We start from the raw sequence: 18,468 nt of genomic DNA, 5'->3' as shown, positions 1-18,468 counted from the left end.
AGACCATGACCTCAGTTGGTCTGGCAAAACAGATAACACGGCAAGCCTCTGGAACCAATAGTGCCGGAAAATCAGTGGTGGACCTGTGGTGTTGTTTCCTGTTTCCATATTGTGCCTCTAAGCTAAACAATAAAATTAAAATTAAAAAACGTAAATACTAGAAATTTGAAATAGAGACAGAAAGTACTAGAAACAATCAGTTTTGTTGACGGATCTTTGACCTAAAATGCTAAGTTTATTTCACTTTCCACTGATGTTCTCTGACCTGTTGAGTGTTTCCAGCATTTTCAGCCATTTTTATTTTAGCAGCAATATATGTTTTCACTTTGTTAAATATTCATCACCAACACTTTTATAGGTTTTCCATTTTGTTCTACAACAAAGCTCACAATGCATGGCAGCATCCTTTGCAGAGCATAAATTATCTGAACAAGCAAAAAGTGGTTTGGCTTTTATATTAAATACACTACTTAATTGCAATACAATAAATGCAATAAAAAATTTCATTATACATAGATACATAGACAATAGGTGCAGGGGTAGGCCATTCGGCCCTTCGAGCCAGCACCACCATTCAATGTGATCATGACTGATCATCCACAATCAGTACCCTGTTCCTGCCTTCTCCCCATACCCCTTGATTCCTCTGGCCCTACGAGCAAAATCTAACTATCTAAATCTAACTATCTTTTGAATGCATCCAGTGAATTGGCCTCCACTGCTTTCTGAGGCAGAGAAATCCACAAATTCACAACCCTCTGGGTGAAAAAGTTTTTTCTCATCTCAGTTCTAAATGGCCTACCCCTTATTCTTAAACTGTGGCCCCGGTTTTGGACTTCCCCAACATCGGAAACATGCTTCCTGGATCTAACGTGTCCAATCCCTTAATAATTTTATACGTTTCTATAAGATCCCCTCACATCCTTCTAAATTCCAGTGAATACAAGCTCAGTCATTCCATTCTTTCATCATATGAAAGTCCCACCATCCCGGGAATTAACCTCGTGAACCTACGCCGCTGCACTCCCTCAATAGCAAGAATGTCCTTCCTCCAATTATTCCTCGAAGTAAACTGTTTTCTCTACTTACGTGCTTTCATGATAACATCTTGTAATTCAGACATAGTTTCAACTATTGCAGCCAACAGGTCAGAACTTGAAAACCATCCAAAAGCCTTCGTAAATTGGTTCTGGTCCTGTTCCTGTCCTAACAAAAATGTGACAAAATAATAATCATGCTGTACAAGCCAGTCACACAATGACAGAACAATGAAAAATAAATAAAACAGTTGTGATAGAGCACTTTATAAAGTTTATTGTGTGTGTGAATTCAATTTATAGAAAATATTTAATTTCAATGAGTAACATCCTATAGCTAAGGGTGCAAAGGATCTAACATTGATGTTTATTGAACCAACATAAATGTGGAATAGCTGAATATTGCTTGTCCTCTTCTTGCATAAACTGATTTTACACCTGTTGAAAAATAATTCTCAAAATTCAACACAATCTTATCAGAACAGATTTCTACAAAGAAACGGCTTTAAAACTGGTAATAGTGGTTTCTCTTTTCCTCAGCTGGGCAAATGAAAAGCAGTTATTTTCAGAAGTGAACATAAACAGTGTCAGCGATGAGGTATCATCTTCAGAATGCCATCATTTCCCACAACTGCTATCATTTCCTCCATTCTTGCTCAAGAAATTGGCTCATATTGTTCTTGAGATGCTTCGAATTGATTGGCATTCTCAGCGCAATCATGTTTTAATAGCAATACGGATATTCGCTTCATGTATGAATTTAACTTGAGTAGGTTTCTTTACACACCTCCAGTTCTTCAGGTAGCCATGATACCAAACTCAACTAGTCCAATGATCTCATACCCCATGACTCCTCAGATATAGTTCTGACCCACTGCTCCATCCCCCAGCTTCAAGCTGATGTCTGTGTCAATTCTCAGCCGGAACATTGAACAGACAACCAAGGTCCCAATCTAACTCTTACTCTAACTGACATCCGAATCTGATCTGCAATCCCAAAATGAGGACTCCATGGATCCTGACTACTGGTTTCCTCTTTCCCCATTGGACTTGGTTCAACCCAGACAACTCATGTTCTCTTTTGCTCGCTCCAGTTTAGTTTGGAGATACAGTGCAGAAACAGGCCCTTTGGCCCACCGAATCTGAGCTGACCAGCAATCCCCATACACTAGCGACCAGGGAATATTCACAATTTTTACCAAAGCCTATTAACCTACAAACCTGTACGTCCTTGAAGCTTGGGGGGAAACAGGAGCACCCGGAGAAAACCCACGCGGTCACGGGAAGAACATACAAACTTCGTACATGCAGTTACATGCATAGGATATGCAAGGAGGAAAGTGTGTAGGTGGCCAGTCCCTCAAGAGGTGCCAAACACTTTGGCCTTTAGCATTACTGAATTTTGTTGCAGAGTCACAGTGGACTGTATTATGAAATATTACGGTGCTTCTACTATTTCACATATGCCTTTAACTTTAAAATGAATGTTGAATGATTAAATATTGCCTTTCCAAATGATAATTTATTCTACCCCAAGAATTTTTTCCAGTGACTTCCGCAGATTGATGTGTAGGAAGGAACTGCAGATGCTGGTTTAACCTGAAGGTAGATGCAAAAAGCTGTAGTAACTCAGTGGGTCAAGTAGCATCTCGGGAGAAAAAGAAGGTGATGTTTGGGTCGAGACCCTTCTTCGGACTGAGTCAGGAGAAAGGGAAATGAGAGATATAAATGATATAGAGAGATATAGAACAAATGAAAGATATGCAAAAAAGTAACAATGATCAAGGAAACATGGAGCCCACAATGGTCCATTGTTGGCTGTGGGCTAGGTGATAACGAGTTATACAGACAATGAAACTCAACAGGATAACAGTGAAACTAGTTCAACAACTAGGGTGGGGGAGGGGCGGAGAGAGAAGGGATGCAAGGGTTACTTGAAGTTAGAGAAATCAATATTCATACTGCTGGGTTGTAAGCTGCCCCAAGCAAAATATTGATCTTAGGTTCACAGGTCTAGTTATTTGCAGCCTTCTTGAAAAGGGGGCATGGAATTTTCTGTCTTCTTCTATCTCACATACTTCTAGCAAAGATTTTAGAATCTCATCCAGACCCCCTGCAATTTCTTCCCTTGCCTCCTGTTGCAGCCTGGGAAAAGAATTACATCCAGTCCTGGATATTTACCAACCTTTAAGCCTGCAAAGGCATTGAGTTATACCTCTTCATTGATGGAGACCTGCACTAATATTTCACCTACAACTTCACCAAAGTCAAAGTCTGTTTTCTTTGTGAATATCATTGAAAATTATTATTTTTAATATTCACCTAGATCAGCTTCTAAACACAGTTTGTCTCTTCGGACCCTAAATGTTCCCTGTTTTTTTCTTTTGCCCTTAATATTATACCTATAAAACACCTTTGAATTTGCCTTAATCCTATTGGCCAGTGATTTGGCATAAGCCCACTGTGAATTCCAGATTTCATTTTTAAATGCCTCCCCACAGGCTTCAGGAAAAAGAGGTGGAGTTGCAGTACTAATCAGGGAGACTGTCACAGAAAGGACATATTGGAGGGTTTATCTGCTGAGGCGATATGGGTAGAGCTTAGAAATAAGATAGGAATTGTACTATAGGCTCCCAATAGCAAGCAGGAGCATATGTAGACAGATTACAGAAAGAAGCAACAGGGTTGTCCTAGTGGGTGACTTTATCTTCCGCAACATTGTCTGGGACATGTTCAGTGCTGACTTGGGTTTTGCAAACCTGAATGGACCATCCCCACACCGTATCACCCTGGATCACTTCACGAAATCACAACATCGTCCATCTCTGATTATCCCGAACAACCCCATCGAGCCGGTCCCAACCAAACCTGCGAAGAGGTGGAATTTTTGCAAGGCCAGGTGGGACCAGTTCACAAGTCTGGTGGACCTCTGGATCGACAGCCTTCCCACCCCCACCCCCACCAACCTGGACAATGCCTACTCAGCCCTCTGCAAACTCCTCATCAGGGCAGCAAAGAGTTCCATTCCTCGCGGCTATCATCGCCCGTACATCCTCACATGGGACGAAGAGTGTGACGCATGCTACGACGCATTCCTGCACGCTGAACCTGGCGAAGAGGCTGCCTCCAAGGCTGCGGAACTTACAAACTGCCTTGATAAGAAGCGCAGAGAGCGGTGGGAAGAGACAGTCCAAGGAATCGACTTCACACACTCCAGTAGGGTGGCGTGGAAGACCTTCAATCGCCTCACCGGTCAAAGTACCCGCCCAAAGCATTGCCCTGTCACGGCCAACTCCATCGCCCACTAGTTCCTGGCCAATGGCCACTCCAAAGATGCGGACAAGAACCATACTCGTTCTGTCAAACAGGAATCCACTAATCTTTGGAAAGCTCCAAGTGCTTTTCCTCTGCAGAATTTTCTACTGTCATCTCTCAACTGAAATGTGGAAAAGCACAGGGTCCTGATAATATCCCCCCAGAATTCCTGGAACACTGCAGTCCTAAATGCCTGGCCTGGCTCCGTGAGTTTTACTCCTCTTGCCTTATTGGTCAGTCCATTCCGAAGATCTGGCGGAAAGCCACCATCATTGCGCTACCAAAACCAAACAAGCCTGCGGACGACCCAAGGAACTATCGGCCCATCTCACTCCTCTGTGTCCCGTACAAGCTCCTCGAATGGCTTCTCCTGGCCCGGCTCAATCCAATCGTTGACCCTCAACTACCCGCTGAACAAGCCGGATTTCGGCATGGACGCTGCACCACCCACCAAATAGTCAAGCTGAACAATGACATCGAAGACAGTTTCGAAAAGGGTCACAAGGCGGGCATCACACTGGTGGACCTCACCGCCACTTAAGATACTGTGTGGCACCAGGGCTTGATCTTGAAGCTCCTCCGAACCATCCCTGACCGTCATTTAGTGCGGTTCCTTGCCAACATCCTTTCCAACCGCAGTTTTGTACTCAAGACCAGCGACGGACAATCTAGCCGACTGCGATGCCCAAGAGTCCCCCAAGGCTCGATACTGGCCCCCATGCTCTTCAATCTCTATATCAGCGATCTGCCACGCACGGCCTCGCGCCAGTATGGATACGCAGATGACTTGGCCCTACTGCACTCGGACAAGAGTTGGTCAAATGTTGAGGATGTGCTCTCAGCGGATATGGAACTTGTCGCGGGCCACCTTCAGACCTGGAGACTAAAACTGAGTATGGCAAAAACCACAACAGTCTTTCACCTGAACAACAAAGAAGTTCAACGCCAGCTAACCGCCACCCTCAATGGGTCACCACTACCCTACAACCCATTTCTTACATACCTCGGAGTGAAACTAGATCAGCAGCTGACCTACAAGCAACACCCTGAACTCTCCGTGCTAAAGTCTCGGCACGGAACCTCCTGCTTTGCTTGGCCGGATCAACATGGGGCACCAGACATCTACTCTTCAAACCAGTGCTCTTGCACTCGTGTACAGCGCCGCTGAGTATGCTGCCCCAGCATGGTGCCACAGCGCTCATACCAGCAAGCTAGACGCCACCCTCAACGATACCATGCGGATCATCAATGGATGTCTATGCCCTACTTCGCAGAGTTCTTCATTCATAGGCTGGTGTGCAAGGCCCCATCGGACGCCAAACATCCTTTGCACCACCTCGCCCAGCATTCACAGCAACTGGGAACTCAACGCCTATCATCTCGTCACCATTGCTCCCGTCATGCAGCCACCCTCTGTGGCTCCGGTTTCAACATACTAGGAGCATGGAGAACCTGCTGGGAACAGACATTGCGACCTCCTCAAGTCACTGTTGCACCGAACACCACAGCCCCACCCGGCTCGGACATGCCCTGCAAAGAGTGGGTCGCCCTGAACCGGCTCCGCACAGGGGTCGGCCGGGTCAATGCCAACATGTATCGTTGGGGGTTGCGTTAATCAGCAGCCTGCGTGTGTGGAGCAGACCAGCAAACAGCGCAGCACGTCATTTTCGACTGCACTGTCCTCCATCCCCCTGGTGGAGGGGTAGATCTCACGGCCCTTGACAACAGAACATTGCACTGGCTACCGCGCCTGGAGGGCGTTACATAATTTCTGCTGCCTTAAACGCAAGAAGTGCTAAATGCTTAGTCATGGCAGAATGTGTGAGGTGCATCCAAGAGGGTTTCTTGAAACAGTATGTGGATAGTCCAACACAAGAAGGGAACATACCGGGTCCTGTGGAGGGAAATGAGCCTGGCCAGGTGGTCACCTGGAAGAGCATTATGGTGTTACAGTGGAAGAGCATTCTTCACATTTTATGCTCTTGACTGGTCTCCCCTCTAGTTCCCCATGCCTGTCATATGCTCTTTTTTAGTCTTTATCCAATGGCAATTGAAAGTTTATCTTTATGAACAATTTTCAGCGATTTCAAAAGGAACCTGTCTAAACTTCAGAAATCGGAAGGATCAAGCGTACAACGGTGGGCAGTGTCTAGATGACCACAAGCCAGCAAGATTGCAGGGAAAAAAAGATATTAAAGCAATCACCAAAGCTGCATATTTATTTTTATTGTAACCTAAATGATTTCTAAGATTTCCTCCAACATTTCCGTCACCTACAACGGGACCCCACTACTGGCCACATCTTCTCATCCCCTCCCCTTTCTGCGTTCCGCAGAGACCGTTCCCTCCGTAACTCCCTGGTCCACTCGTCCCTTCCTACCAAAACCACCCCATCCCTGGGCACTTTCCCCTGCAACCGCAGGAGATGCAACACCTGTCCCTTTACCTCCCCCCTCAACTCCATCCAAGGACCCAAACAGTCTTTCCAGGTGAGACAGAGGTTCACCTCCTCCAACATCATCTATCGTATCCGCTGCTCTAGATGTCAACTTCTTTACATCGGTGAAACCAAACGCAGGCTCGGCGATCGTTTCGCTCAACACCTTCGCTCAGTCCGCCTTAACCAACCTGATCTCCCGGTGGCTGAGCACTTCAACTCCCCCTCCCACTTCCAGTCTAACCTTTCTGTCATGGCCCTCCTCCAGTGCCATAGTGAGGCCCACCGGAAATTGGAGGAACAGCACCTCATATTTTGCTTGGGCAGCTTGCAGCCCAGCAGTATGAACATTGACTTCTCCAACTTTAGATAGTTCCTCTGTCCCTCTCTTCCCCTCCCCTTCCCAGTTCTCCCTCTATCTTCCTGTCTCCACCTATATCCTTCCTTTGTCCCGCCCCCCTGACATCAGGCTGAAGAAGGGTCTGGACCCGAAACGTCACCCATTCCTTCTCTCCTGAGATGCTGCCTGACCTGCTGAGTTACTCCAGCATTTTGTGAAATAAATACCTTCTAAGATTTCCATTGTTAATTAGATCTCAGCTGGTGTAACAAATATTCATTTACAATTATTTGGATGACTTCACATGGAAGTGCATAGAAATACTGAATAATGCTTGGGTATAAATCAGAAAAATTGCCTGAATTTATTACTCAATCTTGTAAGTTTAAATATTTTCAATGAGCAATTTTAAGATTATTGGCACTTGGTCAAACCTGGGAACAGACATGTAACTGATGTCCAAATAGCTTTAAATTCATGTCATACGAAAATGTCAAGTATGTCACTTTAACAATAACTATAGATTAATTGGCACAATTCTAATAAAGAGGCAAGTAGAGAAAAACCTGCATAATTAGAGTAATTGAGTCATAAAGCATGGAAACAGGCCCTTCAGCCCCCAACTCGTCCACACAGAACAAAACGCCCCATCCATTCTTCGATGGAAACAGAACAGATTAAGAATGCAGTTTTAAACAAATGATATCCAGGGCTTCATGAGTACAGCAGAAAAGCGTAAAAGCAAAGAGGTCAAGTTGCTTCTTTATAAAACACTGGCTAAACTATTATTGATTGAGCATTTTCAATAATGCAACTACAGATGTAGATGCTACAATATTACATTCACATCTTGTCACTGTCCTTAAGATGCAGAAAGGTTTAAAGTCAGAGTCGTATAGATAGGTAAAAACATCTACTGTCCTCCAGTTATTTGACACCTCACACCATTAGCTAGAGGAAATTTAGAAATCTATCTCAGAAGTCCAGCAATCTCTTCCCTCGTCTTCGATAGGAGCATGGAATACAGCTAATTGGGCCTACAGAACTTTGCCAATTTGATGCGCTCTAAAACATGTAACACCTCCTCATATTCAGGAGTATATCATCACTCCTCTCCCTAAACTCTCCATTTTTAGCCTTAGTAGATACAGTAGAGATGAGAAGTATTCATATGTCTGCACCCATATCCTTTGGCTTCACACAATTTGCTCCCCTGGACCCAAAAGGGACCTACTCCCAGGTACAGCAGGCAGTGAAGAAAGCTAATGGCATGTTGGCCTTCATTGGGAGAGGATTTGAGTTTAGGAGCAAGGAGGTCCTACTGCAATTGTACAGGGCCTTGGTGAGACCGCAGCTGGAGTATTGTGTGCAATATTGGTCTCCTAATTTGAGGAAGGGCATTATTGCTATTGAGGGAGTGCAGCATAGGTTCACCAGGTTAATTCCCGGGATAGCGGGACTAACATATGATGAAAGAATGGGTTGACTGGGCTTGTATTCATTGGAATTTGGAAGGATGAGAGGGGATCTTACAGAAACATATAAAATTCTTGAAGGATTGGACAGGCTCGATGCAGGAAAAATGTTCCCGATGTTGGGGGAGTCCAGAACCAGGGGTCACAGTTTAAGAATAAGGAGTAGAAGACCATTTAGGACTGATATGAGGAAAAACTTCTTCACCCAGAGTTGTGAATCTGTGGAATTCTATGCCACAGAAGGCAGTGGGGGCTAATTCACTGGGTGTTTTCAAGTTAGATTTAGCTCTATGGGGTAAAGGAATCAAGGGATATGGGGAAATAGCAGGAACGGGGTACTGATTTTACATGATCAGCCATGATCATATTGAATGGCGGTGCTGGCTCGAAAGCCTGAATGGCCTACTCCTGCACCTATTTTTCTATGTTTCAATGTTACTCGTTTTCACTCATTTATCTTTTGCCCCCAACATACTTATACAATACCTTGAGATTATTTTTAATCTTGTCTGCCAATGATATCTCATGGCTCCTTTTTTGCCCTTATTTATTTTTTTAAGTACTTTACTATAATGCTCAAGAGATTCTGTTATTTTCAGTTACCTATACACGTCTTGTCCTTTCTTTTTTACATAAAATCCTCAATATCTCTTATCATCCACGGTGCCCTATAATTGCCATCCTTACCTTTCACACTTATGGGAACACGATAACCCTGAAATGTCACCATCCCCCTTTTATAATAATCTCAAATTTTAGATGTTGTTCTACCGGCAAACAGATGCTTCCAATCTACTTTCAGCAGGTGTGTTATTGAAATCATCTCACCCGCAATTTAGGAGCTTAGCTTGTGGACCATCTGTATCCCTTTACATACAGTAACTACCTTGAAACTTACAGAATTACGAACACCATCTCTGTGATGTGTGCAATTCAGATTGATACACTGTTGGAAGGATGTGGAAGCTTTGTGGAAGATGCAGTAAAGGCTTACCAGGAGTTGGATTGGAGTGTATTAGCTATGAGGAGAGGTTGGAAAAGATGGATTGTTTTCCCTGAAACGTCAGAGGTTGAGGCTTGACGTGTTACATATATAAAATTATGAGAGACATCGATAGGGTAGAGATTCAGAATCTTGTTCCCCTGGTGGAAATGTCATATAATCAAGGGCATAGGTTGAAGGCGAGGGGTGCAAAGTTTAAAGGAGATATGCAGGACCATTTTGTTCAACACAGAGTTTTATGTGCCTGGAACACACTGCCAGTGAGGTAATTGAGCATGGAAACAGTTCCTTCGGCACAACTTGAGATTTGTAATAGAAAAAACCACATGTGGTTAAAGTCGTTATCAGATTTTAATAAAGGCCATTTTTATACATTTTGGTTTCACCATGTAGAAATTACAGCAGTGTTTATACATAGTCCCCCCATTTCAGGGCACCATAATGTTTGGGACACAGCAATGTCATGTAAATGAAAGTAGTCATGTTTAGTATTTTGTTGCATATCCTTTGCATGCAATGACTGCTTGAAGTCTGCGATTCATGGACATCATCAGTTGCTGGGTGTCTTCTTTGGTGATGCTCTGCCAGGCCTGTATTGCAGCCATCTTTAGCTTATGCTTATTTTCGGGGCTAATCCCCTTGTTTTCTCTTCAGCATATAAAAGGCATGATCAATTGGGTTCAGATCGGGTGATTGACTTGGCTACTCAAGAATTGAGCATTTTGTAGCTTTGAAAAACTCCTTTGTTGCTTTAGCAGTATGTTTGGGATCATTGTCTTGCTGTAGAATGAACCGCCAGCCAATGAGTTTTGAGGCATTTGTTTGAACCTAAGCAGATAGGATATGTCTATACACCTCAGAATTCATTATGCTACTACCATCAGCAGTTGTATCATCAATGAAGATAGGTGAGCCAGTACCTTCAGCGGCCATATATGCCCAGGCCATAACCGATAGAGATACAGATACAGAGCCTTTATTTGTCATTCGGTACCCTCACTGTGATGGAGGCAACAAAACTTCTGCTCTCTTCCCCATGCCCAAGTCCCCGCGGCCGAGCCGCACCGGGCGCTGAAACATCCCGCGGCCGAGCCGGGCGATGGAAGGCCCCGCGGCCGTACCGTGCGCAGCTAAGTCCCGCGGCCGAGCCGCGCGATGGAAGGCCCCGCGGCCGAGCCGCACCAGCGATGTAAAGTCCCACGGCCGAGCCGCACCAGTGATGTAAAGTCCCGCGGCCGAGCCGTGCCGGGCGATGTTAGGCCCCGCGGCCGAGCCGGGCGATGGAAGGCCCTGCGGCCGAGCCGCACCAGTGATGTAAAGTCCCGCGGCCGTACCGGGCGATGGAAGGCCCCGCAGCCGAGCCGCACCGGGCACTGTTAAGTCCAGCGGTCGAGCCGCACCGGGCGATGGAAGGCCCCGCGTTTAATTTTTTTTTTTTAGCGCAAACGGAGATACGACTCAGAAACGGTCGCATCTCCGTTGAGGAAGAGATTTTTTTAAAGGTTTCCCCCCCCCCCCCCCACCCCCACATATACACAGCTAAAGATAGGCTATTTCAATGGACAATAGGTGCAGGAGTAGGCCATTCAGCCCTTCGAGCCAGCACCGCCATTCAATTCGATCATGGCTGATCACTCTCAATCAGTACCCCGTTCCTGCCTTCTCCCCATACCCCCTCACTCTGCTATCCTTAAGAGCTCTATCCAGCTCTCTCTTGAAAGCATCCAACGAACTGGCCTCCACTGCCTTCTGAGGCAGAGAATTTAACACCTTCACCACTCTCTGACTGAAAAAGTTCTTCCTCATCTCTGTTCTAAATGGCCTACCCCTTATTCTTAAACTGTGGCCCCTTGTTCTGGACTCCCCCAACATTGGGAACATGTTTCCTGCCTCTAATGTGTCCAATCCCCTAATTATCTTATATGTTTCAATAAGATCCCCCCTCATCCTTCTAAATTCCAGTGTATACAAGCCTAATTGCTCCAGCCTTTCAACATACGACAGCCCCGCCATTCCGGGAATCAACCTAGTGAACCTACGCTGCACGCCCTCAATAGCAAGAATATCCTTCCTCAAATTTGGAGACCAAAACTGCACACAGTACTCCAGGTGCGGTCTCACCAGGGCCCGGTACAACTGTAGAAGGACCTCTTTGCTCCTATACTCAACTCCTCTTGTTACGAAGGCCAACATTCCATTGGCTTTCTTCACTGCCTGCTGTACCTGCATGCTTCCTTTCAGTGACTGATGCACTAGGACACCCAGATCTCGTTTAACATCCCCTTCCTAACTTGACACCATTCAGATAATAATCTGCCTTTCTATTCTTACTTCCAAAGTGAATAACCTCACACTTATCTACATTAAACTGCATCTGCCATGTATCCGCCCACTCACACAACCTGTCCAAGTCACCCTGCAGCCTTATTGCATCTTCCTCACAATTCACACTACCCCCAGCTTAGTATCATCTGCAAATTTGCTAATGGTACTTTTAATCCCTTCATCTAAGTCATTAATGTATATCGTAAATAGCTGGGGTCCCAGCACCGAACCTTGCGGTACCCCACTGATCACTGCCTGCCATTCCGAAAGGGACCCATTTATCCCCACTCTTTGCTTTCTGTCTGTCAACCAATTTTCTATCCATGTCAGTACCCTACCCCCCATACCATGTGCTCTAATTTTGCCCACTAATCTCCTATGTGGGACCTTGTCGAAGGCTTTCTGAAAGTCGAGGTACACCACATCCACTGACTCTCCCCTGTCAATTTTCCTAGTTACATCCTCAAAAAATTCCAGTAGATTTGTCAAGCATGATTTCCCCTTCGTAAATCCATGCTGACTCGGAATGATCCTGTTACTGCTATCCAAATGCTCCGCAATTTCGTCTTTTATAATTGACTCCAGCATCTTCCCCACCACTGATGTCAGACTAACTGGTCTATAATTACCTGTTTTCTCTCTCCCTCCTTTCTTAAAAAGTGGGATAACATTTGCTATCCTCCAATCCACAGGAACTGATCCTGAATCTATAGAACATTGAAAAATGATCTCCAATGCTTCCACTATTTCTAGAGCTACCTCCTTAAGTACCCTGGGATGCAGACCATCAGGCCCTGGGGATTTATCAGCCTTCAGTCCCATCAGTCTACCCAAAGCCATTTCCTGCCTAATGTGGATTTCCTTCAGTTCCTCCATCACCCTAGGTTCTCCGGCCCCTAGAACATTTGGGAGATTGTGTGTATCCTCCTCAGTAAACACAGATCCAAAGTAACGGTTTAACTCGTCTGCCATTTCTTTGTTCCCCATAATAAATTCCCCTGCTTCTGTCTTCAAGGGACCCACATTTGCCTTGACTATTTTTTTCCTCTTCACGTACCTAAAAAAACTTTTGCTATCCTCCTTTATATTATTGGCTAGTTTACCCTCGTAACTCATCTTTTCTCCCCGTATTGCCTTTTTAGTTAACTTTTGTTGCTCTTTAAAAGAGTCCCAATCCTCTGTCTTCCCACTCTTCTTTGCTATGTTATACTTCCTCTCCTTCATTTTTATGCTGTCCTTGACTTCCCTCGTCAGCCACAGGTGTCTCTTACTCCCCTTAGAGTCTTTCCGCCTCTTTGGGATAAATTGATCCTGCAATCTCTGCATTATTGCCAGGAATACCTGCCATTGCTGTTCTACCGTCTTCCTTGCTAGGGCCTCCTTCCAGTCAATTTTGGCCAGCTCCTGTCTCATGCCTCTGTAATCCCCTTTGCTATACTGTAATACCGACACTTCCGATTTTCCCTTCTGCCTTTCCATTTGCAGAGTAAAACTTATCATGTTGTGATCACTGCCTCCTAATGGCTCTTTTACCTCTAGTCCCCTTATCAGATCAGGATCATTACACAACACTAAATCCAGAATTGCCTTCTCCCTGGTAGGCTTCAGTACAAGCTGTTCAAAGAATCCATCTCGAAGGCACTCTACAAACTCTCTTTCCTGGGGTCCATTTCCAACCTGATTTTCCCAGTCTACCTGCATGTTGAAATCTCCCATAACCACCGTAGCATTACATTTGTGACACGCCAATTTTATCTCCTGATTCAACTTGCACCCTATGTCGAGGCTACTGTTTGGGGACCTATAGATAACTCCCATTAGGGTCTTTTTACCCTTACAATTCCTCATTTCTATCCATACTGATTCAACATCTCCTGATTCTATGTCACCCCTTGCAAGGGAATGAATATCATTCCTTACCAGCAGAGCAACCCCACCCCCTCTGCCCACCTGTCTGTCTTTTCTATACGTTGTGTACCCCTGAATATTCAGTTCCCAGCCCTGGTCCTCTTGTAGCCATGTCTCAGTGATCCCTACAACATCATACTTGCCCATGACTAACTGAGCCTCAAGCTCATCCACTTTATTTTTTATACTACGCGCATTTAAGAACAACACTGTAACTTCTGTATTTACCTCCCCTCTCACATCGGTCACAAATGGCCCTGCCCTTAATCTCTTTTCCCCTCTAGAACTTGTTCCCATTCTTCCGAGAGTCTTCTGCAATATCTCCTGTATTCCCTTTAACCTCATCTTCATATTCCCAATTTGTTAACCCCTCCCCCCCACTACTTAGTTTAAAGCCACAGGTGTCGCAAACCTGCCTGCCAGAATGTTTGTCCCCCTGCTGTTAAGATGTAACCCGTCCCTTTTGTACAAGTCACCCCTAGCCCAGAAGAGATCCCAGTGGTCCAGAAATCTAAATCCCTGCTCTCTGCACCAGCCCCTCAGCCATAAATTCATACCCTCTATCTCTCTGTTCCTGGCCTCACCAGCACGAGGTACCGGTAGCAGTCCAGAGATAACCACCTTCGACATCCTACTTCTCAGTCTTTTTCCTAACTCTCTAAACTCCCGCTGTAGCACCTCCTTCCTCTTCCGCCCGACGTCATTCGTGCCCACGTGCACAACGACTTCAGGTTGATCGCCTTCCCTCACTAGGATTTTCTGAAGCCGGACCGTGATGTGCTGAACCCTGGCACCAGGGAGGCAACAGACCATCCTCAAGTCCCTCCTGCTGCCACAGAATCTTCTGTCCGTCCCTCGGACGATGGAGTCACCCACCACTACGGCTCTTCCTGACTTCGGTCTCCCCTGTCGAGTATCCTTGCCAACAGGTCCGCCACTCGGACTGGAAACGTCTTCTGCCCCGACAGTTCCCAAGAGGGTATACCTATTTGCAATAGGCACAGCCACTGGGGTCTCCTGTAGTCCACGTCCACTCCCCCCTGAAACAGTCTCCCACCTTCGCTCGACCTGGACCCTTGGCGTGACAGCCTCACAATAGGTCCTGTCGAGGAAACTCTCGCATTCCCGGATGGCCCTGAGGTCATCCAACTGCCTCTCCAACTCCACCACACGTCCATTCAGGAGCTGCACCTGGACACAGTTCTTGCAGGTGTAGTTCCCAGAAGCTCCAGCGACGTCCCTATCTTCCCACATCCTGCAGGAAACACACTGCACCAACTTTTCCGCCATTACCTTGTGTCTATAAACAGTTCAGGCTTAAAACAATTGTACCCTCCTCACCTCAGCCTCCTCGCCGAAGTCTCGCAGCCAAAGACTCGCACTTTTCTCACAGGGCACTCGCAGCCAAAGACTCGCACTTTTCTCACAGGGCACTTAGACTCGCAGCCAAAGACTCGCACTTTTCTCACAGGGCACTCGCAGCCAAAGACTCGCACTTTTCTCACAGGGCACTTAGACTCGCAGCCAAAGACTCGCACTTTTCTCACAGGGCACTTCCCTCACTGGGCTGCACCCCGGACAGGGCTGCACCCTTTTGCAAGTCTTGCTTATATCACCAATTTAAATTGCCTGATTGTCCAATTTACCAGACTTCTCACTTAAATGATCAACCAATCCACGTATTCTCTTCTGACTGACTTATTGCACTGTAATTCCCACTCACTTACAGCCAATGGTGGTCCTCTCTCCAACTTCCCGACCTTTACAGACTGATTAACACTAACAAATAGACAAAGAAAGAAGAAAGACAAACAGACTGCCGGCGAGCCGCAGCTGCAGGGCAGCGCCGCCACTTCCCCACCACCGTGTTTCACAGACAAAGTGGTATGCTTTGGATCTTGGGCAGTTCCTTCTCTCTTCTATACTTTGCTCTTGCCATCACTCTGATATTCTGTAGGTTCTTCTTCGTCTCATCTGTCCACAAGACCTTTTTTCAGAACTGTGGTTGCTCTTTTAAGTACTTCTTGGCAAACTGTAACCTGGCCATCCTATTTTTGCGGCTAACCAGTGGTTTGCATCTTGCAGTATAGCCTCTGTATTTCTGTTCATGAAGTTTTCTGTGGACAGTGGTCATTGACAAATTCACACCTGATTCCTGAAGAGTATTTCTGATCTGTTGGACTGGTGTTTGGGAATTTTTCTTTATTATAGAGAGAATTCTTCTGTCACCAGCTGTGGAGGTCTTCCTTGGTCTGCCCGTCCCTTTGTGATTAGTAAGCTCAACAGTTTGGCTGATGTCACTAAGAGTTCTATTCTTGTTTCTCAGTCTCATAATGGCTTCTTTGACTTTCATTGGCACAACTTTGGTCCTCATGTTGATAAAGCAATAAAAGTTTCCAAAGGTGATGGAAAGACTGGAGGAAAGACTAGGTGCTAAGAGCTCTCTTATACCTGCATTAAGGAGGCAATTAAACACACCAGCAATTACAAACGCCTGTGAAGCCATGTGTCCCAAACATTATGGTGCCCTGAAATGGGGGGACTATGTATAAACACAGCTGTAATTTCTACATGGTGAAACCAAAATGTATAAAAATGGTCTTTAATAAAATCTGACAATGTGCACTTTAACCACATGTGATTTGTTCTATTACAAATCTCAAATTGCAGAGCACAGAGCCAAATAAATAAATGATGGGTCTTTGTCCCAAACATTATGGAGGGCACTGTATATCCTTCAAATCCTATCCTATCCATGTTCCTGTCCAAATGCTTCTTAAACGTTGTAATAGTATCTCAACTACCTCCTCTGACAGCTCGTTCCACACGCCTACCACCCTTTGCATAAATAAGTTGCCCCTCAGGTTCCAATTAAATCTCCCCCCCCCCCTCACCTTAAACTTACGTCCTCTGGTTCTAAATTCCCCTACTCTGGGTAAAAGACTGTGCATTGCTCCCTATTCCTCTCATGATTTGTACACCTCTATTTGTACACCCCCCTCATCCTCCAGCGCTCCAAGGAATAAAGTCTTAGCCGGCTCAACCTCTCCCTAAAGCTCAGGCCCTTGAGCCTGGCAATATCCTTGTAAATCTTTTCTGCACCCTTTAGAGTTTAACAACATCCTTCCTATAACAGGGTGACCAAAACTGATCGCAAAACTCTGTTGACTGCCAATATCGCAATAATACTTTTTCGACACAGTGGTTGATATCTGGAACTTGCTGCCAGAAGAGATGGTGGAATCAGATAGAATTACTAAATTTAAAAGGTATTTAGACTAGCACTTGAATAAGAGAGACACAGAAGGATATGGACTTAACACTGACAAATGGTATGATGTAGATGGATAAAAGATCTGCCTGGATGTGCCAGACCAAAAGGTCTGTACATTCTTACTCATTACACAGATCAAAAAGCTTAATACTAACTGCTGTACCCAAGCCTCATGTTTTAAACATTCCTCCTGAAGCACAAGTTTTCTACAATCTTCCCTGTCTATATCCCTTAGTTTTTCTGTACAGCTATTTCAGGAAACCTACCTAGGAAACTACCAACAAATTCTGCCTTGTCTCACCCTTTTGGACTGAGCAAGCCCTGGTCAATATTGGGGAAGTTAAGTTGCCCACTACGACAACTCTGTTGCATTTGCATCTTTCCGTAATATATTTACATACTGTTTCTCTAAATGTCTGTAATGGCCACAACATCAGTTTCAACCATTCATTCAGGCTCTATGTTCATCAACTTAACCTACGATAGTCCTTGGATTGAAATAAACATACCTCAGCCCATCAGTTTCACCATATTTCTTTACACCAGGAGTATTGGGTGCATGTTTGGTCTGCTAATTTGAGGAATTCTAGCTATTGATGGAGTGCAGCGTAGGTTCACCAGGTTAATTCCCAGGATGGCGGGACTGACATATGATGAAATAATAGATCAACTTGGCTTATATTTACTACAATTTAGAAGAATGTGAGGGGATCTTACAGAAACATATAAAATGATTAAGGACAGGCTACATGCAGGAAAAATGTTCCCAATGTTGGGGGAGTCCAGAACCAGGGGTTAGTTTGAATAAGGGGTAGGCCATTTAGGACTAAGATGAAGAAAAACTTTTTCACCCAGTTTGAATCTGTGGAATTTTCTGCCACAGAAGGCAGTGGAGGCCAATTCACTGGAGGTATTCAAGAGGGAGTTGGATGTGGCTCTTAGGGCAAACGGAATCAAAGGATAAGGGGAGGAAGCAGGAACGGGGTACTGATTCTGGATGATCAGCCATTATCACATTGAATGGCGGTGCTGGCTCAAAGGGCAGAATGGCCTACTCCTGCATCTATTTTCTATGTTTCCTATGTTCTATGTTTCTACTTGTCTGGCATTCCTTTGAGACACTGGTTATAATCTCTTCCTTCCTATCAGTCCTTCCATTTGTTCTCGTTCGCACTACCCCGCCACACTTACAGATGCTCCCTGACTTACGAAGCTTCGACAATATTTCAACTTTGCGATGATGCAAATGGCAGCAACCCGTAGTGAGCCGCAGCTCGCTTCCAGCCATGTGATCAGGTGTATTAAATGCATTTCGACTTACGATATTTTCGGTTTCCGATGGGTTTCTCGGAAC

The 18,468-nt window shown here is 45.3% G+C and overlaps 1 protein-coding gene across 6 annotated transcripts in view; it reads right to left on the bottom strand.

Annotated features, from left to right (window-relative positions):
* Positions 1-18,468, bottom strand: part of ccdc171 (coiled-coil domain containing 171) — a 240,743-nt gene that overhangs the window by 139,165 nt on the left and 83,110 nt on the right. For all 6 annotated transcript variants that reach the window (XM_078394873.1, XM_078394872.1, XM_078394874.1 and 3 more), the window contains one exon: positions 1,090-1,206. In XM_078394873.1, coding sequence (XP_078250999.1) covers positions 1,090-1,206 — 117 coding nt within the window. The remainder of the gene's footprint in view (positions 1-1,089; positions 1,207-18,468) is intronic.

Source organism: Rhinoraja longicauda, chromosome 3 (genome assembly GCF_053455715.1).
Source record: "Rhinoraja longicauda isolate Sanriku21f chromosome 3, sRhiLon1.1, whole genome shotgun sequence".
Lineage (NCBI taxonomy): Eukaryota > Metazoa > Chordata > Chondrichthyes > Rajiformes > Arhynchobatidae > Rhinoraja > Rhinoraja longicauda.
Note: the sequence above shows the minus strand (reverse complement) of the source record. Positions and strands in the feature narration are given on the sequence as shown.